Genomic DNA, 14,973 nt, shown 5'->3' on the forward strand with positions numbered 1-14,973 from the left:
TGACTAATATGTTGTCCTGTCTAGATGCAGACTTGTGTGCTTGGCAGCAAAACAAAAATAGCATGTCAGCACAGGATACAGATGTGTTTTCACAAGTCACAACGAAACTAGCTGGCTGGCCTTTACAATTCATTTATCAAAGCACTTCCAGTTCCCATTTTGAGGCTACAGGCTAATTATAAGCATCATTTCAGGAACGATACACAGTGTTCAGCTCACATTATATTCAGTTTAAAAAAAAACTATCTGAGGAGTGTCTGTTTTGGTTTTGGAGTGGTAAGCATCCTGAGAGGATATTTGAAAACATGCATCTGAAGTAAACAGAATTTTTGTTGCTGATTTGGATCTTAAAAATATACAGATATTAAGGTAAAGAATCAGTCCTCGACTCACAACTTAGATGCTGATTTGCCTGGGAAACCCTCATATATTTTTTTGTGGCCATTAGAAGTGGAAGAGTGAAAACTGCTGCTGGCTGAGAGCTGGTTTGTGGGATCTTACCCACAAGCACCTTTATCTGAAAGCAGCCAGAAGCAGCAGTGCTGAAGACAGGGTCACCGGCTGCATGGTCTTGCCCCAAATATGCTCATAGGTGCCATGACACTGAATATTGTTCTAAGACTCTGATCACAAGAAGTGCTGTCCTACCAGGTTTTAATAATAATAACATTTTTTTATGTAAGCTATGTATTTATTAAGATACATACGGGTATTACTGTTGACCACGAACAAAACCGTCCAGCCCTTATCAATCTTGCTGCTGTTAGCCTCACCAACTTGTTAGATTTTGCCACTTTTTCATTTGAGGGCAGAGCTCAGTGGTTCTTATGTGTGTGCCAAGCATTCATTGAGGAGAAAAAAAGGTTATGTGTTGTTTTGGGGTTTTTTTGTGGGGTTTTTGTTTTGGGTTTTTTTTGGTGTGGGGTTTGGTGGCTTTTTGTTTGTTGTGGTTTTTCTTTGTTTTGTTGTGCCTTTGTGGAGCTTTGAGCACAGCCTTCGTCTGTGCTGCTTCAAAATTATTTCAGGTTTCCATGGAAATTGTGGAATGTGATCGAGTAAATTTCAAAGCAATTTCCAGGCACAGCTTTTGGAGCCTGTGACAAATTGCAAATGTGAAAGGAACCTCCTTGCTCTCTCGCACAGCTGTAAAAATCTGCATGGCTCATATGTGGAAGTGGCACTACCTTTTGAAGGGTTGAGGGCAGAAGCCCTGAGCCTTCCACTTCCCACCTACAGACGACGAGCCTGGCCCCAGCCAAGGACTGGGGCTCTAAGGAGGAATTTTCTCTCCCAGCAGCATCCAGTTCATGTGGGATCTGGGGAGGCACTGCTTCTGCCTCCTCTTCCTATGGAGGATCAGTCACATACAGAAATATACTGCATTTCCCAAGGCTCCTGTGAGCAAATGTGCTGTTGACCCCTCTTTATTGAGATGAAGGATGGCTCATGCTCGGTGTTCATGTGCAGAAGGTCCAGTGGGAGCCTGTGGGCGTTCAGCTTTCACAGGGATAGAGCTCTCTCACTTTGCATGATGGTTAGCAGCACCAACTACTTTAATAACAAGACCAGGTGGTTGGAATGCACACTGTAGAGGTATTCCTCTTACAAGCAAAGCAGTTGGTGTTCTCCCTATTTAAAAAAATCAGGTAGTAGAAATAAAGTGAGCTGAATTGTCAAAAAAATAGTCATCAGTGAAGATAGCAAGGAGCAATTTGTACACTCCAGAAATTTAGCTAGCCAACGTACCCGTCCATGGGTGAGACACGTGCGTTTTTCTTGGTGGAAAATAGTTTTGCAATTGTTTCTGCCCCATGAGTCCTGAGGATTGCTTTGATGGCAGGGAGAGGCAGTTTCTGTCCCTGTGCAGAAGGGTGATGCTTCTATTTATGTGGCTGGTTTGGTGCTGATTGTGTGGCTCTACCAAGTACAGTAGATAAGGATCAGTCGTTTGAAGTGTTGCCACTTGCTAGTGTTGCTAATTGATGGCTCTGGTCTGGTGGGAAGCTGGATCCAGCCCTGGCTGCTGTGTGAGGTCACCAATAACCTGTCTCGGACTGATCATACCTTTTCTGGTGCCTTTACTGAAAAACACAGGAAAAATGCTACGTATGAAGTCAAGGCACCATAGGAGGAGGGGGAGTGTGTGAAGGGTAAGAGGGATGGAGACTCAAGAGGAAAAAGGGCTGGACACAAGGATAAGATAAATGAAGGAAAAAAAGCAAGAAAACGGAATAATGCTTGTTTGGAGAGTGTGTGGGTATGGGTGTAAATCCCAAGCCTTAGAAATAATATGTGATTTAAAAAAAAAAAAAAAAAAAAAAGAGTAGGGAGAAAAGGAAGAGGCTGTAGAGTAAGAGGAACGCAGAAGTACAGGCAAAGAACCTGGGACGGGCATAAGTTTTAATGAAACTGGGCATGAGATTTAATAAAACTTCGAAGAGTCACCGTTACTAATAAGAATGTCCACTGCTAATTTGTGTAAACATGTGACCTGGCAGTGACACGGCCTCTCCTCTGTCTGCTCTCAGTCCTTTTGCTCCCCTGGTCCATCTGCCTGCTCTAGGCTCTGCTCCTGCCCCACTCTCCTGCAGGGATGGCACAGGAACATTCCCCACCATGGTACAGATAATCAGTGTAATGTAATAACTGATGTAAGCTGTGTTGCCATGAGGATGCTGGGAAATGCAATCAGGTTTTAAAGTAAGGGTTTGCAGAGAAAATACTTAGCAAAGTGCTTTCTCTGTTGAGGCAGTCCATACTTTGAAAATGGAGAATGAGGGTTAAAGAAAAACTGGAGTAGAACAAGAATTAAAAATAAGCCCTGAAGTTAGTGGTTACTGTGCCATGTGCACACTATTGCCAAAGAACTTCAAACTTGATGACAAAGCTGTATATAAGCTTGTGTGATGAAATCTGAAGCTGGACAAACACAGCTTGGTTTTCATTTATAGGTTAAAGCCTGTAATCTGTCCAGCTTCATAAAGATCCTGACAAAGTCGAGCCAAGTTTTAGGAAATCTTTGTTGAGTTATAGTTTCCAATGGAAACTATGCAAAAAGGACAGGTTTTAATGCCAAAAGAGACAAAAATTACGATTTTTACTGTGTTTTACATTAAGTTTGGGAGTTAAAGTCTAAACTTAAAGTAAAATAAAACTTGCAGACTTCTGACCAACAAAAGAAAAACTTTACTAGACCCACAGCTCTTTTTTTTTTTTTTTTTTAGCTATCCATAGTCTGTCTGTGTGGGTCATTGTCTATGTGGGTGCAGGTTGTTTTATTTACCACAATGCCAAAAATGACAATGGAATACAGATTCTGCTCTGCCTCTTTTCGTGTTAACAGACATCTGGAAACTCAGCTTGTGTAATAAATGGGCCTTAGAAAGTAGGTTTTGCTGTAGAGAGTCTCTTTAGGGAATGGTTGTGTTAATGCTGGCTCTGCTTTAGAGGGGGAAGTCAGCTGGATTTGTGTTTTCCTGTTGCAGATGTTGTGCTGGAGAAGGCCATGCATAAGTGCATTCTGAAGCCGTTGAAGGGTCACATTGAAGCGATGTTGAAAGAGTTTCATACCACGGATGGTTCCTGGAAACAACTGAAGGAAAACCTGCAGCTGGTGCGGCAGAGGAATCCTCAGGAACTGGGCGTGTTTGTTCCAACACCAGACTTTGTGGACATTGAAAAGATTAAAGTCAAGTTCATGACTATGCAGAAGATGTATTCACCTGAAAAGAAAGTCATGCTGCTGCTGAGAGTTTGCAAACTGATTTACACTGTTATGGAGAATAACTCAGGTACGGCGCTTCTGGCAGCTCAGGTTCACTGATGCTTCATAGCTGATGTTGTCTTTTAGAGGAATCAGCCCATCTCATTCTGTAGACAGGTCTCCTGCTGAAGCTCTTGTAGCCTCTCCTTGCCCTTTTGAGGGGAATTCTTCCTCTCTGCTTCTGACCTGCTGTCTCTGAGCTATCTGGCCGCACATCTTAAAAACTCAGTCTGAAGCAGAGTTGTTGTCACGGGTGGAATGGGAGCTTCAGACAAAGTTAATTAGAGAAGCCCTTTCGTGGTGCAGGAAGGACCCTCCTGCTTTTTAAACTCTTTCTCAGAGAGGAGCCTGGGTGCAGCTGGATTCAGTTTTAGCCCAGACTTTGTCAGTGGTTTAATAAGTCTAAGGAATTGTAGAGGTGTGATTGAACCTTTGTACAGTTTGGTCTTACAGGATTAGGGATGGCAAACCAGATATAGTTGTATAAAAATGAGTTATATTTGGCACATCTCTGTCAGGATGTTTAACCTCAGGGTTGATGAGTCAGACTGGATTTAGCATAATTCAACACCAAAAGCAGCATGACTCCCCTTCCTAGTTCACCACTGATAGCTTTGCAAAACAGGACATTGTTTGACATCATTCCAGGCAGAGCATCCTATAGATGTGAAGCAGCTGGAAAAGACCGGCTTTCCTTAACTTTTTTTTGAGGCTTTCGAAGTTTCCCAGCAGAAAGGCTGTCCTGTGAGCCTTGAATTTAACACTGGTTCTAAATGAGTATTTTTCTGCAAATTTTAATAGAGGTAACACCATATATTCAGCTACTGTAATTCAATAGCATGTATGCAGTATGGCAACTACCAGAGTTTTGTCTTAATGGGTGGAGAAAAGCAGCCTCTAATCCAGTATTTTTTGCTTTCTGTGACACTGAGTATTCTCATTTGGACATTTTCTGTCATGCTTTTGGAACAGAAATGACATCTATTTCTGCCCTGTAGAAAGAATCCAAAAGCACCTTAGAACCTAAATACTGAAATGGCGCTGCAGAGCAGTAGTTTTTACCTCCTGAGCAGTCAGTGGTCCAGAATGCTGTGCTGGATGACATGATGACATTCTCTCTTGCATACTGCTATGACAGGTCATGAGCTGAAGTGTAGCAAAGCTGTGCTAGTGGGAGATTTTTTTTTCCCCTAAAGGAGTATAAGCTGCTGCAGGGTCTTGGCAGTTTTCTTTCTAAGGAAGCACTGCATGTGCAGCTGGGTCTGGTGCAGATCAAGACACCTGCTTTCTTTGGAGATTTGAGATGAATAATGAAAGCTGATGGCTGTTAAAGCTCCCCAGGTACTTTTATAAGATTTAGGTTTGAGCTCCTGCCCAGCTTATTATTGCATTTGGAAATTCTGCATTTTAAAAATGGATATAGGGATCTTGGCCTGAATTTCTGTAAACTCCTCTTTCGTACTGTGACATTATTGCATTGAGTAAGGTATTTCCAACATGCAGAAGGAAAACTCTGAGAGGCTGCTGCTGATTAAGTGCCACACTGGGAGGCTTGGGCTAAGATGTGGCAAGTGGTCATTTTGCTGTCTTGTTTTGTCATATAAATTTTGTTAAAGGTGGCATTGAGCCAGCAGCTGTTTGAGCATCTGTACTCCCAGCAAGTGTGTGTGTTAGCTGGACCGTGTGCCTAAGCTGGTGTCACTGAGTTTCACCAGTTACAAGGTGGCTCCTGCTCTGGGCGATTCTGAGTGACCATCGCATCCGTTCTGCACTAAACACCATTTTGCCAGACCCAAAGATTTGGCTACCTGGGGATTTCTGAACAGAAAGTCAAAATGCACGAGAAGTGCCAGGAGCACAGACAGGCCTAGGTATAGCGCAGTCTTCATGGGTCACTGTCACACCAGGCCCTTACAGTCTCTCCCTGTCTTTCTTGTAGGCTCTCTTCAGGTACAGGAGACCTTGCTCACTGGTGTTTTTGTCAATTGTCTGTCAAGGAAATGAGTTTTATTGTAAAATCTAATAGGCTTTTCTATTCAGGCTTCTCTGCTGTGGAATTCATACTCAGGCTGGTGTTTGTGTCCAGATGCTTCCAGAAAGTAGAGGCAATCTCCGGATGTATAAAGAAAATGCCTATTCTTCACCTCTTAGGCAATGGTAGCAGTGCAGGTGAAGGTCAGGCCAGACTGGCATGGCAGGCTTTTTACCAGTTCACCAGCTGAGCTGGTGCCAGGGTGAGCTCAGTCTCTAAATTTCCCTTGCATGCCTCAAGATGTGCATCACAAGATTTGTGCTTGTTTGAAGAACAGGTTTGAACTGGTCTCCTGTGCAGTGAGTGTCAGGTGATGTTCTCTTTGCTGCACATTGGTAACTTTAAGGGGGTCTGGAGTAATGCAGACATGATGGGTAGACAAGGCACAAAAGAGCGCTTTCCTTTCAAAGATGGAAACTGGTAAAAAAATGTGGTTTGTCTCTCACTGCCTGTGTTCCCTTCAACCCAGGGAGGCTGTACGGAGCTGATGACTTCTTGCCTGTGCTGACGTATGTGCTAGCCCAGTGTGATATGCTGGAGCTGGATACTGAAATCGAATACATGATGGAGTTGCTGGATCCATCCCTGCTGCATGGAGAAGGTAATCTCTTCCTTTTTACTGGAGCTGCCTGAAGGAATAGCAATGGGGTGTTCTTCCTCTTAGCACTGTTGCTGTTCCCTGTGTTTGAGAAGGAATCCTCTTAAGGGGAGACCCAATGATAGTGATGTTGATAGTGTAACAAGAGAATGTCATCATCATTTCCACTGCTGGGCAGCTTGTAGACCACAAGTCCCAAAGGCCTGAAAATCTGCTGCTGTGTATCGCTTTGTGAGCAAACACCTTGTCTCCAACCCATTTTGACTCGGCAGGCAAACACATGCACTGTGCAGGAGCCAGATGTTCTTAGCCTGTTGTGCCTGAAAATTTCCTGAAAGGATTTATGGGGCAGCAGCACTCAGCGAATTGTGACTTGAGTTAGGTGCTTTCTGAAGACTTCTGGGGGACTTCTTTGCAGAAGTGCTTTCGAGAATATTGCCCCCTTTTAGTGATCTTTGCTTTTTTCCCAATCTTTGCTTCTCACAAAGTGTTTTTACAAGCCCTAGCACTATGTTTCCTGAGGCATTTCTTGAATGAGGGCTAAAGTCTACTAGAGACAAGGAAATCTGCCTCTTTGCTATTTCCATGGTAGCATTTTTAATGAAGATGTTTTCTGCACAGCCCTTCTAGGCCCCAGAATCCAAAAGGTTTATGAGGAAGTTTGTAGATTGCTGCAGCAAAGCTTAGCTGTGTGTTTAGGTAGATGTGTTTCCTGTTCCTGCCAGTTTCTGAAATTGCCGTATCCTCTTGCATTTCAGTATGCCTGGGAGAATTCATGCCACGAGTCCTCCAATTTGGCACTGGTCTATTCCTGTCTTGGTGTACAGGGCATCCTTGAGTGCATTGTGAGGAATCTTAGCATGGAAAATACTTGAGATGTGAAACTGATTATTAAGCAGAAAGGTTTACAGGACTATTAAGTCGTGGTGCTTTGAATGCAGCGAAGGAAGTCCATTGACTGGGCCTGTCATCGGTACTAGCTCAGCTCTGCTGTGCAGAAAAAAATGTGTAGTGCTTTGGGGTTGTGCATTTCAAGTTCAGTGTATTGTCTAATTTATCTAATGGGTCTTGCATGAATTTTATGTGTTCATCTTGTTGCAAAGCTAAGGGCTGAGAGGGGATTCTGTCAGTAACACAGAACTTAGTACCATAGGCATAGAATGCATCTCTGAATGCCTCTGAATAGACTGTGCTGCCTCTTAGCTGGACACTCCCACCCAAATAGTTGACTTTAAAAAGAAAAGACATGCAGCATGCTGTTTGTTTCTCCTGACTGCTGAGGACTGTAACCTCCTGCTGAGACTCTTTTACTTTGTGACCTGCATCTTCTTTTGCACATTGGCAACTCTGTTGTGGCTTTAATTTGTTCTCTACTCATGTAATAAAGGTGGAGCATGGAGGACTTTTCACACCATCTCCTGAGCTAGTTGGACATTCTGGGGAATGCTAAGAAGCTGACAGATCAGTTGGTGCTTTAAAAACAAAGGCAACTCTTTGGGATGATTCCAGAGGAGGAGTCTCACAGGCTGTTGCTGCTTTATTGCCACTGAGGCTGGTGGCTTTTAAGTTGATGGACAGTGTTAGATTGTTTCTTACTTTGTTTCAAACAACAGCCATGTTTATTTCACCCATTTCTGAAGCTTGGGAGGAAACCAAAACACTGATAGAAAATTGTTTAGAATAAAGCTGTTGTTCCAGCTGGAGGAGTGAACGCTCAGGAATAAAGGAATAACATGAATCATTTAAGGAATCAGCTTTCCTCAGCAGGAGTGGCGCAGACATGGACAGCGCTGTACGATATGGAGCACATGCAACCCCTGCCTGTCTCCAAGCAGCTGAGACCACACCCTCCAGTGCTGTGCAGGCCAGGCAGGGTTTTCCTTTTGTGTGTAAATATTCTGGCAGCCTTCATATCTATATGTGTGGCTGGGTGCCTCTCAGTGCGAATTTATGTATCTCAAAGAAAACTGCCTGTACTTGTTCTGAGGAGTTCTTCCCTTTCTGTCCTTCACAGGAGGCTATTACTTGACAAGTGCTTATGGAGCACTTTCACTGATCAAGAACTTCCAGGAAGAACAAGCTGCCCAGCTGCTCAGTTCAGAGGCCAGAGATACTCTCCGACAGTGGCACAAGAGGAGGACAACAAACAGGACAGTACCTTCAGTTGATGATTTTCAGGTAGAGCTTAGATATAGACAATGGGATGATTGTGTTGTTGGAAATTCCCATTTAAGAGGTACAATTCGTAGCAAATTCCCTTGGGACCACAAGTAGAATGAAAGAGTGCTGAGATTACGGCTGGCAAATTTTCCTCGGTTTTGAAGTCTTTGCACTTTTTATCAAGCAATTTCATTATGATGGTCTGAAGAAAACATCAAATAATAGAGTTTTCTTACTTTCCCCTTTAAGCCATGCAAAATGAGGACAAATTCCGTTGCATCTTAGATTCAGCTTTTTTGCACACTTTATTGTTCAAAAGATCAAATCCAGATTTCCAGGGGTATAAATCAGCCTAACTGCCCAGTAGTCAGCGGTGACATAAACAGGTAGCAGAGGGGAGAGGCGGGAGAAATGTTCCCCAACAGTTTTGAAGTTTAAGCAGGCAGCAGAGTTCTGTAATCAGGATGTCCTCACGTTTGTTTGTGGGTTTTTTTGTCCTGTGTTTTGTACTGCTCTTCCAGAGTAGGCCAGTACCTTCAGCTGGAGAATAACAAAGTAGTGGCTATTACTTCATCTTCTGAAACCAGGCCTGCATCTCTTCCATCTGCTTTGGACTGACTGTTCAGGTGCAGCAGTTTGTGAAAGAGAGAGGGTGTTGGAGTTGGGAAGAGAGGATTTACTCCTTGGAGTTCAGCTGTCTGCAGTTAGGAAGAGGAGAAGCGATTACAAGCAGTTCCAGTGTCCAAAGCCCGTCCATCTCCCTGGGATCCACGTTCTGTTCTGCTGACCTGTGCTTAGGTGTCAGATTCCAGCAGCTGGAGTCTTTGTTCTTTCTGGCAAAACTCTGCACTTTCCATAGGAGCATCCAGCATGTTGCATTTCTGCTGGGGACAGAAGATTCTTTCTGCAGGATCTTGTAGGAAGTTTCATCTTCTCTTTCTCTGCAAATGAACTCGGTCCAGGCTCAGTGTTCACTTGGATGCAGGAAGATGCCAGGGGCAGGGAAGAGCTGTCACCGAGGGCGTCCAGTGCTTCTCTGGCTGTTTCCTCTTTCAAAACAAAGCCTTGAATCAGTGGAGCCCACCACTCCCAGCACGTGCTTGGCACAAATGCAAGCATTTTGCTCTCTGCTCAGAATGGCAGTTTTCTCTCTTCTCAATCTGAGTCTTGCAGTCCTGAAATGGAGCACCTTCCCTACAACCAGCATGGAGCACACCTGCAGCTCCAGTCATCTTTCTCCCAGGGAAGCAGCGTGTGGTCATGGCATTTCTGTGCTGCAGTCTCACAGCTTTGCCAGCTCTTGGGCCCTTGGAGGGTGTCTTTCCACCTTCCCCAAATGGATGGAAGAGCAAAAACTGCAGTACTTTGATGATAGTAAAATACAGCTTTCTGATTCTATGGAAATAATTTTGATACTTAGTCTATGAGTTATAGGCATCTGTAAAAAAAAGTCAGCTTTTCCTTCCAGCAATCGTGTCCATCATTCGTTTCAAAGCAGGTCTTGTGTGTGGCAGCTGCATTAAAAATTAAATCTTGTGTATTCTTCCATATCTAGGACTGGGTTTTTTCTACAAGTTCTCCAAACCAGGTAACAAAAATGGCTTAGTTCTATTCAGTCAGGTTCAGTCCCAGTTTTTAAAATGCTGCTGCAGAGCTTGAGTGTTTCAGTCTACATGGTATCAAGAAATAATTGATTGGACAAGAGTGCTCTTTGGAACTTGAGTCATTGGAAGGCTCTTCTCAGTCCTAGCTTTTAACAGCTTGTTTCTATGAAATGTAAACTTCTACTATTGGGGTTTCACATGCTTAATTTATTCAGCATATGAACCATGACTGCCAGCTCAGTCAAAAAGCAACTCTTTTTCACTGTAATTTTTTACACTTCCTTCAATCTTACTGCATTTTAGTCTTCAATTCCAGCTATTTTTTCTTTTAAAACTGTCTCCAGTTTAGAGACAATTTTAGGAGAAAAAGCTCTCCGAAGAAAATGGGTTTCAGCACTCCCTTCCCACCAATACAAAAGGAATTTCTTGGGTGAGGGTGACAAAAACTGCTTATTTATCAAGCAGGGCACAGGAAAAAATGAATACCTGTTAGGCATTGAAGCTTGTCACTGCAGAGAAAGCTGCTGGATTTAGAGTTCTCTCTTTAGCCAGCCCGACTTTCTCTGGGCTCTGGAGCTGGGATGCGGCGTCCCAATGGTCTGGTTCTCAGACCAAAGCTGAGCTGAGCAGTTCCCCAGGAAGCCACAGAAATCAGTGGAGGATTGCTGCAGCAGTCCTGGGAAAACTTCTTGCCTCAGCTAACAGAAAACAAAGTAGCCAAAAGCGTCTTGACTGAACACAACCCGTGCCAGAGTTCCCCTGGTTCCCACCCCTGCCCTAGAGCCAGCTTAAAGCTTCAGGACCCATTTCTGGGCATAAAGCAGACAATAGGGGAATACAGTGTTTTCATAAAATCACTCCAAGACAAAAACAAAGAAGAAGCAGGTGTAACTGCATTTCCCTGTGGGGCCTATTTGGAATGTATCCCTGTTAGCAGAATTGTGGGTGTGTGTCAGTTTCTACAGGAGAAAAGATTCAGCTTTTGCCTCAAGATCATGTGCATTTACTCAAGTGCTGCAGAGTAAACTTTCTTTCTGAATCCCTGTAAAAAAAATGAAATGCAGTCCTGTGAAGCTGGGTTAGGCTGCACCAGGCTGCAGCTCATGGAATGACCGTGATGTCCAGGGATCACCAGGGTATGTTTGACAGCTGGAGCAGGGAGGGGCTTGCTTTTTGTTGCTGACCTGTTGGTTTTCAGAGGATGAGGGTTTTTCGAGTTCCTGATGTCTGCTGTCTTGTTCCACAGAACTACCTTCGTGTTGCATTCCAGGAAGTTACCAGTGGCTGTACAGGAAAGACTTTGCTAGTGAGGCCGTATATCACTACCGAAGACGTATGTCAGCTTTGTGCTGAGAAGTTTAAAGTGGCAAACCCAGAAGAATACAGGCTGTTTCTTTTTGTTGATGACACCTGGCAACAACTGACAGAGGATACCTATCCTCAGAAGATCAAGGCAGAGTTGCACAGCCGTCCACAGCCCCAGGTCTTTCACTTTGTCTACAAGCGCATCAACAGTGACCCATATGGGGCCATCCTTCAGAACAGCAACGACTCGGCTGCTTAAAATCAGCAACTTGTCATTTTTATGTCTGTTTCTTGGTAATTGTCACAAACATCTTTGTTGGCTGCCTTCCTTAGGAGCTGAAACACGCCTTAAACCTGAAGTGCCTGGTAAAAGACGTGCTGACATTTCTGACATTGCTTACAGGACGCAGGCACACGGTGCGTGTGGCCAGTTAAGCAGAATATTCCACCAGCGTGTCTGGGGAGACAGCCCACGAGGCTGCATTTCTCACACCACAGGCTCTTCTACAGCATATTCTACTCTGGGCCTTCACAGGTCTTGGCTGTAGTGTGCAAAATACAATTTTCTTCCACTCGTTGTTTCCACAGCTGTCATTTGGATTTGAATCCATGTGCAAGATGAGTCTGTGAACTGGCCGGGATGAGCTCAGTTCCGCCAGCAGGAGGTTGACAAGACTGTCCGATGCAGGGCATCACTTCACTCAGCATTACCTGGATGGTTGCATCCTTGTCTAATTTTTTTGATTACAGAAAATCACCATGTTTATATATATATATATATATATATATATATATGTATGTATATGTATATATATATATAAAAATAAAAAAAATAGATATTTTATAGCAGTTGCAGGTAAACTGTCGGGGTTGGTTTTTGAAATATTTTTTTAACTATAAAATATTCTATAATTATGCATGTGATTTTTAACATTTAATACACAAGAATAAATCTCTTGCTGGTTTTAGAGTCTTGCATTGAAAGTCTGTGTGGTTTCTCTTCTTTCCCTGTTCCAGGAGAGTTCTTAGGAAACTTCTGTACCCTCAAGGCAGTTTTGCTGTATGTTCTCAATTGTCCTCTGAAAATGATACCATTTTATTCATTGTGCTGTGCAAAGCACTTCTCAGCCTCTCATCACGTTCATTCCAAACAGAGGGGGATCCCGGGAGGGGAAGAGAACAGGCAAAGGTGAAATTGCCCTGAGGAGATCAGGGCGTTCACTGGCGGCACAAAACTTGGATCGCATCATCCATTCAGCTTTCACCTCATGTTTTATCAGGGGTTTTATGGCCCTGCCAGGAGACAGATGTTAATTAATGGCCGAGCTGGGACAGTAGCCAGTTCTCTTTGAGCTGGTGGTTTATTGACACGCTCATCAGCCGCACTCTCTAATAAATCCTGGGGTTTGTTCCTGAATTTCTGTCACACTCATATCCAACTTCTATCCCCTTATCTTCTCTCAGTCCATCTTTTTTGTTCCTTTTTCCTGTGTACTCCCCCTCCCATTCCCTTTCACTACTTCACTCTCTCTTGTTCTTGTTTTTCTTTCAAGAAATATGAAATACTCAATTTAATAAATATCACTCAATCCCTTTCTGTCCTACTTTTTGTCTCTCTCTGACTTCCAGTGTGCCTGCGTCTTTATCTTTCCTTCTTTCTTCCTCTCCTTTTTTCCTTTGTCCTGCACAGTGTCTGTATTTCTTTGTCCCTCTCGCTGTCCTTTTGCCTGTACCTGTGTGCACCAGCTGCTGTCACTGCTCCTCGCTGTGTCCTTCTCTTGCTCAGCCTGTGTCCTGCCGGCCGTGCCTCTCCGTCTCCATTGCTGTGCTGCGCCTCTCCTGCCCGTCCACGGGCCATGCTCCTTTCCCATCTGGCTCCTTGTTTCCCTCTTTGTACCCCTCTGTCCTTGCTGTGTGTTCTGCACTCCGTCTTCTTCTGTGTCTTTCTCCATAACGCACTCGTGTTCCTTTTTAATTCCGTCTGTCTCTCTGCTCTTCCCCGTGCCCTTGTTTCCCAGTGGCTCCTTGTGTCCCCTTCCTTGGCTCTGTTCTTTTTCAATCCCTCTCTGTCTTGCTGCCCATGCCAGGTTTTGGGTTTGGGTGGAAGTTTTGGTTTTTTGGTGGTTTGGTTTTGTTTTTGGTGGTTTTTTGGTGATTTGGTTTGGTTTGGTTTTTTTTCCGTTTTGTTTTGTTTTTCTATTTCATCCTACAGCCCATTCTTTTGTTCTTTCTTTTCTTCCTGTGTCCTCTCTGCCACCACTCCCTCTTTCTGCCTCTGGCCTGTGCCTGGGGTTTTTGGGGAGGGATTTCTGGCACCTGCCCCCCTTTTCTTGTTGCAGCACAGCTCCTTTTTGGGAGGGGGTCTAGTCCTAGAAGGGCTTCCAATAAAGCAGGGTGCTGCTGTCCAGGGCAGTTGGAGTTGTTCTGTGCCTTCTTTGGGGGTGAGGAGCAAAGGCTGAGGGGGACGGGGTGGGCACTGGGGGGCTCCCCTGTCCCTTGGGGCACGCCGAGGTCCCCGGCAGAGGGAGGCAGGCGCTGCGCTGGAGGAGCAAGGTGAGCGGGGAATGGGGAGGGCTCGTGCCGGGTACCCTTGCCCAGAGGGGACCCCGAGCTGCCAGGAAATTCCCTGCGAGGGCTGGATGCAGAATCCAAAAACCTGTGGAGCTGTTCTGGTTTTTACGGTAGGCATTGGCAAGGAACAGGAATGGATCTCTCTAAATTCCCTTGGAAAGAAACCCCCTCTCTGTGCACGCCGTCTTTAGGGTTTTGTTATGTCAGGAACGGCTTAGGGTTAAGAAAGTGGCTTTTGTTTTTCCACCTCTTACTTCCCTGTAAAAAGTGAGTGTATAAAACACATCTGTGCATCCATGAGGTACTAAAATGCACCGAGACAAATTTCTGTGCCTAAGTTCCATAGTGACGAGCGCGTTCTGCACTCGGGGTTCACCAGGGCTTTATATTTTTGTCATTCTGACCTGTCAGCTGAATGAATGGGTAGAGTTTCAAAGAGAAAGAAATGCAAATTTCAAAAAGCAGAACATCAGAAAGAGAAATATATACCTGTAAAAATAAATATAGGGGAGCTAGGTAGATATATATATAGAGAGAGAGAGAGATAAAAAAGAAATAAATACATGTAATCCATATCTAGACAAGTAGATTAATATTCAGTATGAAAACTATATGGATAGATGCTAATATAATAAATTTTAATATCTGTTATGCAACATATCTATGTCTATAAATATAGAAGATCAGTATGATAGAAGTAAATATTAAAAATATTTTAAGGAAGGGACTTTTTGTTTATTATTTGGTTAGAGGCATGGCATTTAAATGAATAATATAGAAATGAAAATATACACATCTAGAATAAAGAAATGTATATAGGGAGACAGATAGATAGATAGATAGATAGATAGATAGATAGATAGATAGATATAGATATATACATAGCCATAAGAAAGAAATAAATACAAGTTATCTAAATCTAGAAAAGCAGGTTAATATT

At 43.7% G+C, this 14,973-nt stretch overlaps 1 protein-coding gene across 6 annotated transcripts in view; it reads left to right on the forward strand.

The window, feature by feature from the left end:
* Window positions 1-12,276, forward strand: part of RIN2 (Ras and Rab interactor 2) — a 58,617-nt gene extending 46,341 nt beyond the window's left edge. For all 6 annotated transcript variants that reach the window (XM_058834910.1, XM_058834906.1, XM_058834907.1 and 3 more), the window contains 4 exons: window positions 3,486-3,791; window positions 6,265-6,396; window positions 8,408-8,571; window positions 11,404-12,276. In XM_058834910.1, the coding sequence (XP_058690893.1) occupies window positions 3,486-3,791; window positions 6,265-6,396; window positions 8,408-8,571; window positions 11,404-11,721 (920 nt within the window). In that variant the 3' untranslated portion in view covers window positions 11,722-12,276. The remainder of the gene's footprint in view (window positions 1-3,485; window positions 3,792-6,264; window positions 6,397-8,407; window positions 8,572-11,403) is intronic.
* Window positions 12,277-14,973: the final 2,697 nt, after the last annotated feature.

The sequence above is a fragment of the Poecile atricapillus genome, chromosome 3 (genome assembly GCF_030490865.1).
Source record: "Poecile atricapillus isolate bPoeAtr1 chromosome 3, bPoeAtr1.hap1, whole genome shotgun sequence".
Taxonomy (NCBI): Eukaryota; Metazoa; Chordata; class Aves; order Passeriformes; family Paridae; genus Poecile; species Poecile atricapillus.